At 36.3% G+C, this 15691-nt stretch overlaps 1 protein-coding gene across 1 annotated transcript; it reads left to right on the plus strand.

The window, feature by feature from the left end:
• The first annotated feature begins 11502 nt into the window (after nucleotides 1–11502).
• LOC129745722 (putative uncharacterized protein DDB_G0290521) lies at nucleotides 11503–12418 on the plus strand. Its single transcript, XM_055739039.1, has one exon. It carries the CDS (start codon nucleotides 11542–11544, stop codon nucleotides 12220–12222), a length of 681 nt encoding a protein of 226 aa, XP_055595014.1. The 5' UTR covers nucleotides 11503–11541; the 3' UTR covers nucleotides 12223–12418.
• The last annotated feature ends 3273 nt before the right edge of the window (nucleotides 12419–15691 follow it).

A 15691-nucleotide genomic window follows, 5' to 3' on the forward strand; every position in this document is an offset into this window, starting at 1 on the left:
AACAGCATCATACCCCAACTTCACCTACGTAAATAATTGTATGAAACAACGAATTTTAAAATTTGTTTCACAGATTTGTGATCGGTGTAATGTCCAGTTTCTGAAAAGCATAAATTTATGATGAATTTTTGAAATTTACAAAAAAGGGGTTTTGGCCAAGCTTTCATAGGTCCTGCCCCACTGTGCGTTGGTGTTATTCTGAATTGAAATCATCGAAATGTTTTACCTACAGACTTTAAATTCAATTACATACACAGAACTTGGGTTATAGAAAAATACATTAAACAAGTTAAGCGCAATCTCAATCAACCAAAAGTCACATATTTTCTTAAATGAAGGCTTTGTAAGTTACATTTTGAGAGAAACAACTGCCCTGTTCCCTTGAGTAAATTGTATACACTCATTGATCAACTTGAAAATTGCAAAAATGATTTATAAATATGTAAGTTGTAGGAGACTTATTTTACCCAACTATCAAGAGTGAAATATATGTACTCCTTAATTAAATTTTAAAGTTGCAAAAGTGCATTTATATGTACGGGACTTAAATCTCAGAGAACAGACAATGGGCCCCGAACTAAAATGTGTTGCATCCGTGTGTTTTGAACGGTCGGCCATTTTAAAACTGTTAACATAAAACTGCGCCGGATGTTAGGCCAGTTATTCACGATTTCGTTGGTTAAAAAACGTGACAGTGTTAAAAAAAAGTTTTTTTTTGCTGACGCTCTGCGATCCGCCTTAGGTCGGTTATTCTGAAATGAAATAGATTTGATTTGAAGTTAATTTATTTAAAGCGGTGCCCCTCCTTGAGAAAATTAACGTTTTATTTTTAGAGCTGTGTTTTGACGTTTAAAACTTCACTTATTCGAAAAATGAATAACATCAATCGATAGATTTTAACAAAATCTATACAACGCATATTTTGTCATTTTTGTATGATTTTTCAGTCCAGAGATATTGTATTTAAAAAATGATGAATTTTTCAAAATCTTGTAAAAAGATGGGAGGGTCCTGGAACGAAAGGTGAGTGGATGTTTCTTAAAAATTGAGGATTTGTTTTGTAGGCCTCAGAAAGTCATTCGGCTAAGTTTGGTGAATTTTCGATAAGTTTTTTTTCTCGCTGTGCACACTTGACATGGAATGACCCATATATAAAAAGCAGTTTCTGTATGTTTGTTTGTTTGTCCTCTATAGACTCAGCCATCTTAAGAGCTAGAGGTCTGAAATTTGGCACGGATGCTCATTAGGACCAGGAAAGATGAAAAATGTTTTCCGATTTCCGGATGACCCCTTCTGAAGGGGGTCGTCCATAGAAGACAAATATTGTTCTCTCGATATTGACGTTATTTTTCGTCGGATGGCGTTAAAAATTTGAACATGAGGGGTTTGAAAGACGAGTAATCGATTGCATGTGTCAAATTTTGTGTTAGGGGTCAGCCAAAGGGGTCGTCTATATTAACTATTCGCTGTTTTTGTGATATTTACGTTATAATACATCTTATGGAGGTGAAAATTGGTACACGATAGTTTTGAGTGACATGCAATAGATTTGAGGCATCAAATTTAGTTTAAGGGGCCGTCGAAAGGGGTCGTCCATATTATCTTTCCAATATTTTTGCGATGTTGTCGTTATTATACATCGGATTGGAATGAAAATTTGCACACGGTAGTTTTCAGGGACGGGCAATTGATTTCAAATGTCAAATGTTTTGCCAGGGTTCGACGGAAGGGGCCGTCCATATTAATTAATTTTTCCCTGTTTTTAGCTATATTGACGCTATGATGCAATGGATTGCTTTGAAAATTTGCACATGGGAGTTTTGAAGGAACGGATAATCGATTTAAAATATCAAAGATTGTATAAGAGGCCACCGAAAGGAGTTTAACTTTTTGGCAATAATTGTTTTGATATGCAACGATCGAGTTAAAAGTTATACACGGCGTTTTTTGGACGGTCAAATGATTCCTGATTTTAAATTTAGTAGTAGACCCCGCATGAATCAGTATTATACAGTAACGATTTTCATTATCTTCTTCCTAAGACACACGAAAGATTAGCTTTATAGTTTTGGATTATTAATGTACGATAAGGGTAGTCTTTTTTCCATGAAATGGAATCGTTTGGACGCACTTTACGATACAGCGAACGGGTCGTTAAGTAGAGTAACCATTCATTTTTTTTGCTTTTTTCTACTCGTTCTGAAGCGAGTTGGATCATACGTGGAATCTTTAGTGAATGATCGTCTCATAAGAAAAAGAACGATACAACATATCTTGTTGTATTGATAAAAAGATAAAAATTAATATCCAAAATAAGCTTTATACACTTTTATTTTTCATATTATTTTACACTCACTAAACTTTTACTAAACAATTATCACCTTTTTTAAATAAAAATCCTTTAATATGCGATGATTGCGTGTGCTACTGCTCCTGATGTTTATATGGTGGCGGAGGTAGATAAACCGGATTGTTGGATTGTCCACATTGTAACTTTCGCCTATAAGTCCGCGAACGTCTTCCTCCTCTGAACTTTTGCCGGTTTTGTCTTGAGGTCACCTGCAGCCGTGGTTCCATCGTCTTCGCCTGAAATTGCAAGCATTCTCCAGATGTTCACCGTTTCGCCTTCTAAATGTTCCATAAGCTGTGCTTGGTCTGAATTCAGCTTGCCACACAGCTTCCGGTATTCCTTCTTTGCCGAATTCTATTGGTGGGAGAGAATGGATTCAACTAATATATTTCCCTCTAAATAAAAAGATTTTTATTTTACCTTCATCACTTGCACCTATCGTCATCCCCGGCGGCTTCCGCGTAGTCTTCGGAGGTTCCGTACGCTAGCTCCCACAATTCCGGAACAGGAAAAAAATTGGTGAAAATGTGGTCATGTTTGTTGACGTAACAGCAGAAAATACGATGCGCGTTGCAAAAAAAATCTTTTATTTCCAAAATGATTAATCTTATCTTTCCTGAATATTTTTTTATCATATCGACGTGTTGCAAAAATAATCAATTTCCTTAAAGTATTAACCGTATCTTTCCGAAATGATATTTTATCCATATTAGCGAAGGCACATTTAGCCAAAACACAATGTGAAACGTTACTATTCAGGTAATCAGAACGAAATAATACTTAAGATTCAGCGTATCATATTTGATCATGCGGGACGACAGAAAAAAGTGATCGTCTAATATTTTTGCAATTATTACTTAACAATGGATTCGCAAGTGCTTATGGAAAATGCTTGGCAATTGACTTTCATACAAACTGTTCATGAAATATTCCAAGATGAAGCGAAACGGAGTTTGTATGGGATCAGCTAGTATGTTTATAAAAATGAGGGGAATCCTGCATGTATTTGTGCGGAACTCAGGCCCCTACCTTCCGGTGGCTTAAACACTCCTAGCCAGCTCTAATTATAAAAAAAAACACGTTTGAATAGTTAGGACAATATAGGTAACCCATTAGCCGGACTCAAATGATCCCATCCGAAAACTTTCTGATTCACTCATGCTTTATCTTCTTATCAATGACTCTGAAGCCATTCAACGCTTAATTTTTATAAAGATTAACGTTAACAACAATATATTATACGCAGAAGTGTGCTTTTTTAGTTTTTTTTCAACATATATATTTGTGTAGTTTTTCTTCGTTTTACAATATATTACCAAGAGGAAAGTTCTAAAATTTAAGCTTTTCTTACAAAGTGTCTCCTTTTATGAAATATTAAGATGATTTTTTTCGATTTTTGTCCGCGTGATCTCTCATAGTGCAACACAGTGCCATGTTTCATTGATATTTCTGTGTTTTCTATGCTACTTAGATCATGGTTTGACAGCTCTGAGCGCTAGTGGCGATTCCACTCGGAAATTAGCTTTTCCTAGTGATCCATTGATTGGAAAATGATTCAACTTTTCGTACATTATGTTCCATTTCCATCCTACGAGGTTGTCACGAAACCATTCCAGTAAAGAGCCGCAAATGCCAATACTAGGGTTAGTTGCCCTACTTTGGACCCTTTAAGCGGTGGTTTTTAAATAATCATGATTTTCTCTAAAATGGGCTGGGCATTTATATCTTCTAGGGAATTCATTTATAAGTCATGATCTTATCTGCAAGTTTTACAGAAAATTTTCAACATAGGTTTCGCCGTTATTGAGAGATTTGCAAAGATAAGGATGATCCAAAGTTCCAACATTGAACCTACTGTTCCTATTTCGGTACTGAACCGGTTCCTTTAAATGGACCTAGTACTAAAATTCATATAAAAGTATGATTTTTCGAAAATAAATAAACAAATTTATTGAAAATGTAATCTTCAATCAATTATTATCATACAAAAGTATTACACCTTTATAACATTTAAAAAAAACTTTTTTAAAAATAATTTCTGTTATGAATATCACAAACACTTTCATTCCCCGTGAGCTCTATCAGCAGAACATTAGCTGAAACTTGTTTGTGTCTACTTACTTGCAGTTTATGTACGTAAAGGTGGCAAAAACTGTTAGAAATATTCAATATCGGTTCAGAATTATGCCTCAATCTAAAATTCGCACCTTTGTTGATTTGTTGGTATTGATACAAAATTTTGGTGATGTTAGGTCCAAACATGGAACATCAAAGTCGAAAGTTTCCTACATTTGGACCCGTTGCAAATTTTCCGAGTTTTTCATTGTTATTCATGAATTTTAAGAAAAATGGGTAGGATGGTTCATATTCTTCACAGTGAAAGAATTTTCCTTAAAACTTTGGCTTGGACAGTAAAAAAATGTGATTTTTCCTTAAACACTCTAACTTCTTAAAACGCGCACCACTAAATGTGCTGTCTGATTTACTACTGATGTGGGGGTACATTTATAAAAACGTTGAAAATTTCATCAGGAAGACTTTTAATGTCAAAAAACGGAATGGTTGGATTCAGGAAGAATAAGAGTTCATTTTGTGCATAGGAATATATTATTTCTATGTTAGCAAAAAGAACTATTTACAATTTTCGACATTTTAGGACTAAAGTAGGCTCTAGGTCCAAAGTAGGAGCACTCACCCTATCTAGTTGTCAACAGGTTTGTTGTCGTGGAGCGCTTAGGCATGAACCCATGTTGTTCTTTACAGAAATAAAATTTGCAATACGAGAAAAATGTATCTAATACCACCAGCTAAAACAGTTTTGCAATCGCACATTAGTCGGCAATTCCGTGATAACTGTTAACAATCTTCCTGTCATCTTTTTTGTGACCCGGAAAAGCCTCTTTCCAAATGGAAGGAAGGGAACGTGGAATCCGTGAACGATGCTTGGAAGGTTCGTTTCATAGGAGATTCGCTTTAGGAAAGTCGCTGGTATGCCATCCGGACGTGCTGAATGACTGTGTTTTAGCTTAGAAGTCGCTTTCAAGATGGTATCGCAATCGACTACGATGTGATGAAAGGAAGTGACGTCAGAGTAGACGCCTATCCAAGACATAATTAAGGTTTACTTCTTATGCACGGGTAACCAAGCACATAAACGATATCATCTGTAACCGTTCGTTACAAAATCTTTATGTTTTTTTTTGTTAATGCCGTTTAAATAATTGAGTGAACGTTCACATTGCTGAAATTTGTTAGTTATGTTGTGAATATTGTTATTAGTTTAGTTTGGGAATTGTAATTTTAATTAATCGTCAACACACCGAAATTTGTCAACACACTGTACACATAACATAAGTGGGACTTAGGAAAAATGTCGGAGTAAGGAAAAAGGTGTGGAACATGGGTGTGGGAACTATTCAACCCTGCTTCATCAATTCCCCATTTTGAATTTAAAAATTGGCGGTTTTCCCTGGCCAGATTCGGCCATTTGAATCTAGGCGGTGAGTGTGACAATACATTAGAGTGGAGTTGTGAGTTCATTGTAGAAAGTTTGTTTGAAGATGGAAATCTTTTGGAAGTAGCAGGCTGTCGAAGCTATCCAGGTATGCCTTGCGAAAAGCAACAGTGATATGCTGCAAATTGCTGCAACGTGTACGCAATTTGGTAATTTTTTCTGTACATCCACAGGACCTTTGGTTGTTTTTATAAAATAAACTCACCCGTCACAGGAGTTGATTTCCGACCCTGTGTTGATGGCGTTACTTCCCACAAGAGGAAGAAAAAAGGTTGATTTTACGGTGAAGTTATTGTTTTTCGTTGAGTTTTATTTGTTGGAGCTATTTTTGAAGATATTGTGTTCAGAAGAGTTGTGAAGTTCCAGTGAAAAGTGTTATCTGTGAAGCGCAATTTATGTTTTAATATGTGTATGATTTGTTTTCTTTGTGAGAAGCGAAAATGGCCGCAGTTCGAAAAGCCTTTAGAAAAGTAGCTAGTAATTTTTTGATATAAGATGGCGCTGTTAGGCCTTTTTTTCTCAAGAGATTTTCTTCCCGAGATGGCGCTGTTATGGGTTTCCGAAAACTCATCAATTTCAAATGGAGATGGCACATCTACAGCGCTTTTGAAGAAAGCTCAATATTTTTGTGCTGCCAGTTCATGAAAATTTGATGATCCTTATGGCTTTTTGATGACGACGAGTGGCGTATTTTCACCCGATACCGTTGCCCACAGAAGTTAAGGAAAGTCTTACAACTGGATACTAAGATAAGTATTTTTTTTTTCATTTCAATTCAAACTCGAACCATATTATTAATTAATTGCTTAAAATATGTGAATCTGACAGATTAAATTTTCTTGCTACGATTTCGAGAGATATTAAGTTCGGCAGTTAGTTGTTAGAAGTGAATTGTTAGGTACGTAGAACGCTTATCCGCCGTGAAATCGAAGGCTTGTACAGCGTTTGATGATGGATAATTTTTCCGCGTTTTATTTCGTACGTACATTGCAAAGCCGCGTTTGGACATATTTTCTCGTGGTTTACAGCGCGCGATAAAAGTGTTTTGTACGTGTATGATGATTTCAATATAAAAATTTTCCAATGCGGTTAAATTCCGTTCGTTTTTTTATTTCTCTTCTTCTCCCCGTTTGCATAATGCGTTAGAACGTTTTTACTCGTGATAAAATTCGGTGAATCGCATCGGTGCTAAATGTGTATGCCAATGCACGTTAGGATGTTTTGCTCTTCTCGTTATAAGCGCGCGGTAAAATTCGGTGAGTTGCACCGGTGCTAAGAACATTGCACGGGTATGACAATGCCACGTTAGGACTCGATAGTGTGCGACGCGACGATTTTTAACTTTGCTTTGATCACATCCCTTCCCAAAGGGAATCCAGATCTTATTTACCCTCCCCACTAACAAACCACCCTTCCTGTGACGACCGTGGAGATTTAGAGGTGTATTCGGTCTCTAGTAGCAACGGAAGTCGAACTAACAATCCTTCCCTTTCCCCGATGAACTGTAAGGACGTGGCCGGCGCCGTTATTGACCATATAAGATAAGGAACCTTCGAAACGTGCACACAGAAAATGGTAAGCTAATCCCAAGCCCCATTTATTTGGATCTATGTGCAATTTTGATGGTTCTCGTCAATCACGGAGTAGCAACTACTGAAATGTACGGTTTATCTAAGCTCAAGCTCAAGCTCAAGCTCAATAAACTCACCCGTCACACTCCCACGGCCTAACGGACTTTACTTCCGTTACGTCTAACCCGTAAAGGATCATCGACATCCTCTGGTCTGCGGGCCATAATTATTAAGGAGGAATCCCTCGGACCGAAAAAGGGTCCTAATTCTCCAGAAGGGCCTCTCTCGGCTTGACCAATCGGGCCAGCCCGGGTCAGTCGATTGCGTTTATGAGAGAAGCGCCTAGCAAAGCAGAACTCCACGCGACCAGGTCCGACCGTTACTACCGGACTGGTCATTCCCACCCATCGTTCCGGTGCATTGATTTCCGTCAGTGCACATCAGAGTGGCATAGGAGCTGACGAGTTCGCCATTTTGAACGACAGAGGAGCAGAGTCATCGTAGTCATCAGGAGCAGCGGTACGTACCGTAAAACGGGGTAACATTGATCACCGGGGTAGCTTTGATCAACATGGAGTTGTGCCAAATAATCATCAATAACAAACAAACAGCTCTCCAAATGATATCAAAAAGCATTTAGAAGCAAACGAGTTTTTTAATGTGAAAGAACAACTTTTTTTCTTTGTATATGTGTATTTAAAGTGCTATTTTTATAGTCATTTAATGATAAATTTTTTATGTTTAAAAATAAAGGACGTTTTCCAAGAGTAAGCTCCCTTTGTAAAAATGGATAGGAACCCTATCAAATGGGTAACTTTCAAGAAAAAAAGGAAAAAGGTAATAGTGGGTTGATCTAGGAGAACGTGTGAAGGTGAAATTTCATTTGTATTTTGAAGCTCAAACTATTTAGCATTTTTATAATATTTGCCCCTAAATGTAGGCAACATCATGGTTCTTTTTTCGATTTTAATTATTTTTAAAATAAAACGTTAAAAATCAAAGTATATTGATAAATTAGCATATGTAAATATTATGAAGTCGTTTTGTATCTTTTATGATCAAGAAAACTCTTTAAACCCGTCAGAACAGAGACTGATCAATGTCACCCCAAAGTATCAAATTCTGAACAGAGACGAAATCGACTTTTAAATCAAATTGTAAGTAGGGTGATTTGCCAATCGTTGAACAGCTAAGCACATCATTTTGGTTTTTGTGCTGTATTTTAGTCATTTCAACCGAATTCACTCGATTTTTTTGTCGATTGCACTCATACAGGATTGGTCAACAACATCCAACAGTTCAAATGTTCAAAAAAAGTGAAGTGAAAATTTAAAAAATCATTTAAAACAGCTTGTCTGTGCCCAATAGTTGCACAGGCAAATTTTATTTTGTACCTAATGCTGTCTGATTTTTTCCAATGGTTGCACATTTCAAAAATCTTCTTAAGGCTCAGCCACCATGAGTTCAAACAGGCTTATTACGGAATTTGTTACGGAAGTTTATTATGTGAACTTCTAGTTCAAATGAAATCTAATTTAGAGACGGCCCCTCTTGAGGGGGGTCTTCCATATAAACCGTCCCAAGCTCAATAAGAAAATTCGGACCCAAAATAAAAAATAAAAAAGAAACACGAAGCCGCTGGTTTGAGTATCTGGAATCGCATTTATCACACGTGAAATTTCCTTAGAAACTGAAATAAGACTCTGAATTTAACCTGAGTCAACTGAGTGAAGTGTTATTTGAACTTATTTGCCGATATTTCACATTGAAATCTTCCCCTAAAATTTTCCAGCCAAAAAACTTTTTTGATCAAATTAAGTTTCACGAAGCTATGACTGTTTATTTTTCTGAATAAAAACAGCCAATGAAGCTTCACTCAAATGTTTTGGGTCTAGCTCGACGGCAGATTTGAATTTCTGATAAAATTGCACATGATGAGTAATATTTCGGATCTTCAAACCTTGGACTTCGAGTTTTTGGGATTTAAGGGCGAAGTTTTCCTTCTGTAAAATGTTTTGACAAGATTATTATCAAAATCAAAGGGTTCGCTGTTGACATGAAACACAGTACTTTAAGATTTGTCGTCTCTAAATTTGAGAAACAAGGTTTTTTTTAAGAAAAATGGTCGGAATAAAGGATTTCAAAATCAATCTGATTAAAAAAGAATCCCTTAGAACCAAAGCAGTTTAAGTAACTTTGACATTTTTTAGACGTTGCAAGTTGCCTGACTTTTTAATACAAAGATATGCTTTTCAACGAGTTTAATAATCTCAAAACTTCAATTTTAATACTTAAAGATGGATAAAATATATTTATAGAAATATGAAGTGTCATTGAAAAATGGTTTAATTATTAAAAATCAACATTGAGTGCATAGAATATAATCATTCTGAGTGGGAAACAGTTTATAAGAGCACAGAAATTACTAAAATTAAAAGTTAAACGTAAATATCCAGTATTTAGCAAAAAAAAAACAAACATGTCATATTAAAAGACAATCCGAGTTCTTTTTTCAGTTGCATGTTATCAAAAAACGTGTTCAATTTTGAATGGAAATTTCTGTGAAAGAAGAAACTTTTGCTTTTGAAATCTTTCAGAAAATTCAAATAAGGTAGAAATAAAGTTTGTCTTCGATTAGATATTGATTTTACCAAACCTTACGCTTCTTTTTTTGCCAACATGAGAAGAAGGAAAGTATTTCGCGAAAAAAGTTATATATTAAGATTGTGAAACGACTATAATCGAAACAAAAAACAAAAAACAAAAAAAGGGAATTGAAAAGTATTGTAAAATTACAGGCTTTGCTTGTTGAAACATTCAAGGAATCTTAAGGTTTTGTTTAATAAATAGTACAAATAAAGCGCGAAAAAACAAGAAAAATTAAAACTGTCGTTAGATGCATACATTACAGCCGACAATATCGCCAAAGCATGATTTCACCCGTAAACATTCCAATTAACATGATTCAGTTTTATTTTTGGGAAAAAGTTGAAAAACAGCTGAAATATTGACAATTTGAGTCATTCTGTGCAACAATGGGTAAGGGGACAACGATTGGCAAATCACCCTCTATTAAATTTTTGCATTTATGTTTTACGTTCGTAGGAGTCCAGTACTGGTTTTAAAAATATAAAACATGCCATATTCCCCTTAACAGAAAAAATAATCGAAAAATATTGAAAAAAAGTGATCAATCTTACCCCGGATTACGGTACCAAGAAAAGTTTGCGCAAACACACCCCACACACATTCACTTTACAATAAACACAGTTAAATAGAAATAGTTTTGGTCTTTTTTCATTTTCTTTAATAAAATCATAGTTTTCCTCAATAAATAGTTTTCAATTAATTGCAATAGCCCAACTTAGTAAGGTGAACATTCGAAAGTCCGCGACGTCCTCACAGTTACCTAGTAGCAGGCAGACCCTCAGACCCAGCTTGAGGGGTCTCTTGTGCCAGAGATCGAAGTCGAGAAGTAAATAAAATTAAAGTAATACATCATGCAGTGTTACTTTGAAATATTGATGTGAGTTACAAAGAGCAACATCGAAGAAGTTAAATAACAAGCAAGTTCTACTATTAATTGAAAGTTTCGCGAAAACCTTCCGTTAACTTTAGTTCTAATGCCTAATAGTATAAATATGGTCATTGGTATAAATATGCACTAAAATTTGAATTTGGTAAGATTCTTTGGTCGTTAGAGAACTTTTGCAGCTTCAACTGTAATCGTAAAAAGTACCTACATTAAGAAGAGGACAGGAAAACAGGAAACTCCGAATCCTTATCGCTACAAGGAGTGCAAAAATGTATATTGCAGAAATGAAGGATGCATTCATCTTTTTATTAACAAGCACGCTCCGTATGATATACTAGCGGTATTTGGTGATCGGTTGTTTCATTCATTTTCGTGAAATTTTGCGATTTTGAATTTCCAGATTATAGGGCAATTAAAAACTTCTGATAATTCTTATCGAGCGGTTTATGTGATAAGTTTATCTGGACGTCTTAAATCAGCCTATATAATAGGAATTGACTCAGAAAAATGCTTATTTCCAATTTAGTAGTACAGAAGTCATAAAAGGCAGTGAATATTGAATTTGTTTGACATGAAGTGTTACGTCCTTTTAGTAGCGTGCGTATTAGCGCTAACCAGTGCAAATCCAGTGCAGCGAGCAGATTGTCCAGCTAACGAGAACCCGAATAATCCAACGCATCTGGCGCATGAAACGGAGTGCTGTTTGTTCTATAAATGTGACAGAGGACTAGCTTGGTTGATGTGTTGTCCTGCTGGTCAACATTTTTCGGTCGCTCTGAGAAGATGTGAATTCCCGTGGACTGCACAGTGTTCTCTTCCGGTGCAAACATGTAGTGGATGCAGTACTCCGGCTCCTACTCCAGCGCCAACAACTACAATCGCACCTGTTCCTACACCGGCTCCAACACCTGCTCCCACACCTGCCCCTGCTGATACCCCAGCACCTACACCAGCACCTACACCAGCTCCTACACCTGCGCCTACACCAGCACCAACAGCACCAACACCGGCTCCTACACCGGCTCCGACACCAGCGCCAACACCAGCACCGACACCTGAACCAACAACGACGACTACCCTAGCACCTACCACAACCACCATTGTCGTCCCGACAGCTCCAACCCCGGCACCTTCAATACCCACGGCGCCAACACCCGGCGTCACAACCACAACGGAAGCCATCACTACAACAACTGTTGGTGTCCCAACTGTACCGACTGAGGGAGTTCCCACTGTCCCTTCTCTGCCATAGTGCTTCGAAACTACCCCAGCTCAACCAAGTACACCTGCTACTCATGCCCTTAATTGGCAAAACAACTCTAGACCGATAAGACTTACGATAGATTAACTCGCTAATTTATAATATCTGCCGATAACAAGAAACAAATTTGTGAATTAAAAGATAAGCCATCTGATTGACAATAAACGACAATTAGATTCCACATTCCTCATGAGGCACGATTGATGTTCTTGGTTAAGGTTTAAAAGCGTTTGTAAATTGATTTCATTCGAACATGGTAGATGAAGGATGATTATGTTTCGAAAATAAGAGTCTTTTGGTGATGGAAAATAGTTTGAATTATGTGGATGTGGACGTATCCATATTCCTTATTATAAACCTATGTCTACGTTTTATTTGTGGGGGAAATGATTTTAAAAACCTTTGTCGTTGATTTGCTGATTTGCTTGACTATTAATATGAGTGCTTATCTTAAAAAAAACCTGTTATGTTCAGAATGTATTTATTGATGAGATTCCTGTTTGAATCATGGATACAGGTGCTCTAATAGTGTCAAATGTACATACAGGTTGCAAATGGTCCAATGTCTGTTTTAAAAATTTCTGTACCATGTATTAGGTATACCAAAGATGGTATGATAGGAAAAGCACTACTGGCATAAATACTCGAGCTCCCAAGCAAAATGATGCATGCCTTACATTCAAGCGAAACAAGGAAAAACATTGTAAGGGACTTTCATCATATTGGATAATGCATCCCAAAAAAATTAGTTTTTTTTTGTCATAGTGTTTCTGCCACTGCAGAATACCAAAAAAGCGCACTGCATTGGACGCTTGCCGTTTTGTCGGTGTTTTTCGGTGGGAATGGGAAACAAGCAACTGTTATCTATTGCCGATCAGTTTACATATACATACGCACAGCTCATCTTGGCTGGGTTTTTTTTGCCATCGCGTCAGTTGGAAACAAAGAATTTTTGTTTAATGCCGTTCAACATATGTGTTTACATGTAGATAAAAACCAAAATATGATCGCTAATAACCAAAGCAGCCTTGCCTACTAGCGACACGTCGCGCTCGGTACATTATTCGACAATTGTGGAGATAAGGGCAAAATGGCCACCTTAAGGAAAACGCTTATTTAACCATAGAGAACAGCTGTAATATGTGAATTACATCATTGTTTCGTGTTTAGAAACTCAAATAGTTTATTGCCTAATTTGATGAAACTTGAAAAAGTAGATAAAAACGTTTAAAAATGCAATTTAAAAAATTTTGCCGAAAGATGAAAACCAGACACTGTAGAGGCATAATTAATCCATCAGCGAATTCGACTCGATGAAGTCAACTGAGTAATGGAGCTACAGCTTAACTTGTATTGTCTGACGATTTGACCTATTGGTTAGATGCCGGAAAGGTAATCGGAAGGCTCGAGTTCGATTCCTGGTCGAGGTGATTTTTTTTTTCATTTCTCATTCATGATCAAGACTGCACTAAACGGTGAGGCGTAGATTCATCAAACAAAGCAATAACAAAATAATCTATGTAGGTCTGTTTGTAGAATTCAAAGAATGAACACATGCTCATACATTATGTTTCTGATGTTTTGTTTGACGGATGATGCTTTGATGCTATCAGCCGTATAGTTACAATCAAAAAAATCAATCATGAATGGTATGTGCAAAAAAAAAATCCTTACGAAAATACGTACTTATGTAGAAAAAAGGAATGCTTATTACGTCCTGGGTGCTCGTTATGCCCTTATCTCCCTTATCCTTGCGGATTGATTGCAAGGCTGCAAAAAATCAAATCATTTAAGAAAAAATCGCTCAAATTTGAATCATGTGTAATAGCCCGGTCGGACTCCATCAACACATTTTAATTAGAGTGCCTTTAAGAAGAGTGACGCCAACTGTCAAAATTGGAATAGCGATGAGCTGTCAGTGTCATTCCAAACGAACAAATGACCTGTCAAATTCAGCCTTCTCAGGCAGAGTATTTGAATTATAGGGTACCGTAATCATGCGTGAACGTACCCCAAGCCGGGCATGATGACGTAGTTGTTATGAGATTCTCCATACATTCCAAAGGAAAAAAATTAAATCTACGTTTTTTGTCATTTGCATTAAAAAGTTCAGTGATTGGTGTTAAGGAACTAAAGTTAGCGTTGAATCAATTGATTTCAGTATGAAATATATTAAACTAGCTGACCCGGTGTGCTTTTTTACACCTTTCAAAAATAATTGTTATTTTCAGAAATTATTCAAACTTTTAATTTTTTGTTGGCGTCATTTCAAATCAATTAATAACATAATTCAAAAGCAACTGCTATGAAATGAGAGCTGCAGCTAGAGTTTCGAACTGAAATACAAAGATGACTTAAACTTATTTTCTTAATCCTGATCTTTAAATTTGTATTAAAGATCTGATTGTTTTAATCTGTTTCTTTATGCTTTGCCCTGGAAAAGGAGGGTCTCAAATTAATCATTCGCAAACATTCTAACTTATGAAACATGGTTGTTTTTGCTTGATATGTTCTGGATTTATGCTAAAAAACTGAAAAGAGAGCCCAAATGTCCTGCCCATCACCTCCTGCTGAACGGAGGTCGTGGTCTTTAATAATCATACCCATTTTCATCGTACCCAAAAATCCGCTTATATCAAATATAGTTCCATTGGTTGATGAGTTTTCAAGCTTTACAACAAAATTTATATGGAGCCCCCTCCTTTCTTCCTCTCTCTACACTGTTAAGCGTGAGGGTCTATAACAATCTCAGAAACATATCTCTTAACCAAATACCTTTCCATGCCATATTTGTTTCCATGTGTTGGCTTCGTTAGCATAAATTGCTAACAAAATTGTATTGGCTCACATTTCTTCTCCTATGTACCCACTCAATGGAAGGAGGATTGTGTAAATAATCATAAAATCATACCAAATTTGTCCATTGTCCATTTTGTTTTGTCCATTTCTCGGATTTTGTAAAAAAAAAAGTTAAATGTTAGCCTCCTCTTCCTTTTTTATATTCTAAATTCTATCCTCCTAATGCAAGAAAGGAATGGTTTCGCATAGAAATATTTGTCGTATTGAAATACCATCCCATGCCAAATTTGGTAATATTTGCGTAGTAAATTTTGAGTTATGCATAAACTTGAAAGGAAGTACTGTAACCGTTCGTTACAAAAACTTTATGTTTTTTTTGTTGGTGCCGTTTAAATAATTGAGTGAACGTTCACATTGCTAAAATTTGTTAATTAGAATGTCAATAGTGTTATTAGTTTAGTTTGGGAATTGTAATTTTAATTAATGTTCAACACACTGAAAATTGTCAACACACTGTACACAAGAACACATGTGGGACTTAGGAAAATTGTCGGAGTAAGAAAAGGTGTGGAACATGGGTGTGGAATATATTTTACTCTGCATTATCAACTCCCCATTTTGATTTAAAAATTGGCGGTTTTCCCTGGCTATACTCAGCCAT

The sequence above is a fragment of the Uranotaenia lowii genome, chromosome 2 (genome assembly GCF_029784155.1).
Source record: "Uranotaenia lowii strain MFRU-FL chromosome 2, ASM2978415v1, whole genome shotgun sequence".
NCBI classification, from domain to species: domain Eukaryota; kingdom Metazoa; phylum Arthropoda; class Insecta; order Diptera; family Culicidae; genus Uranotaenia; species Uranotaenia lowii.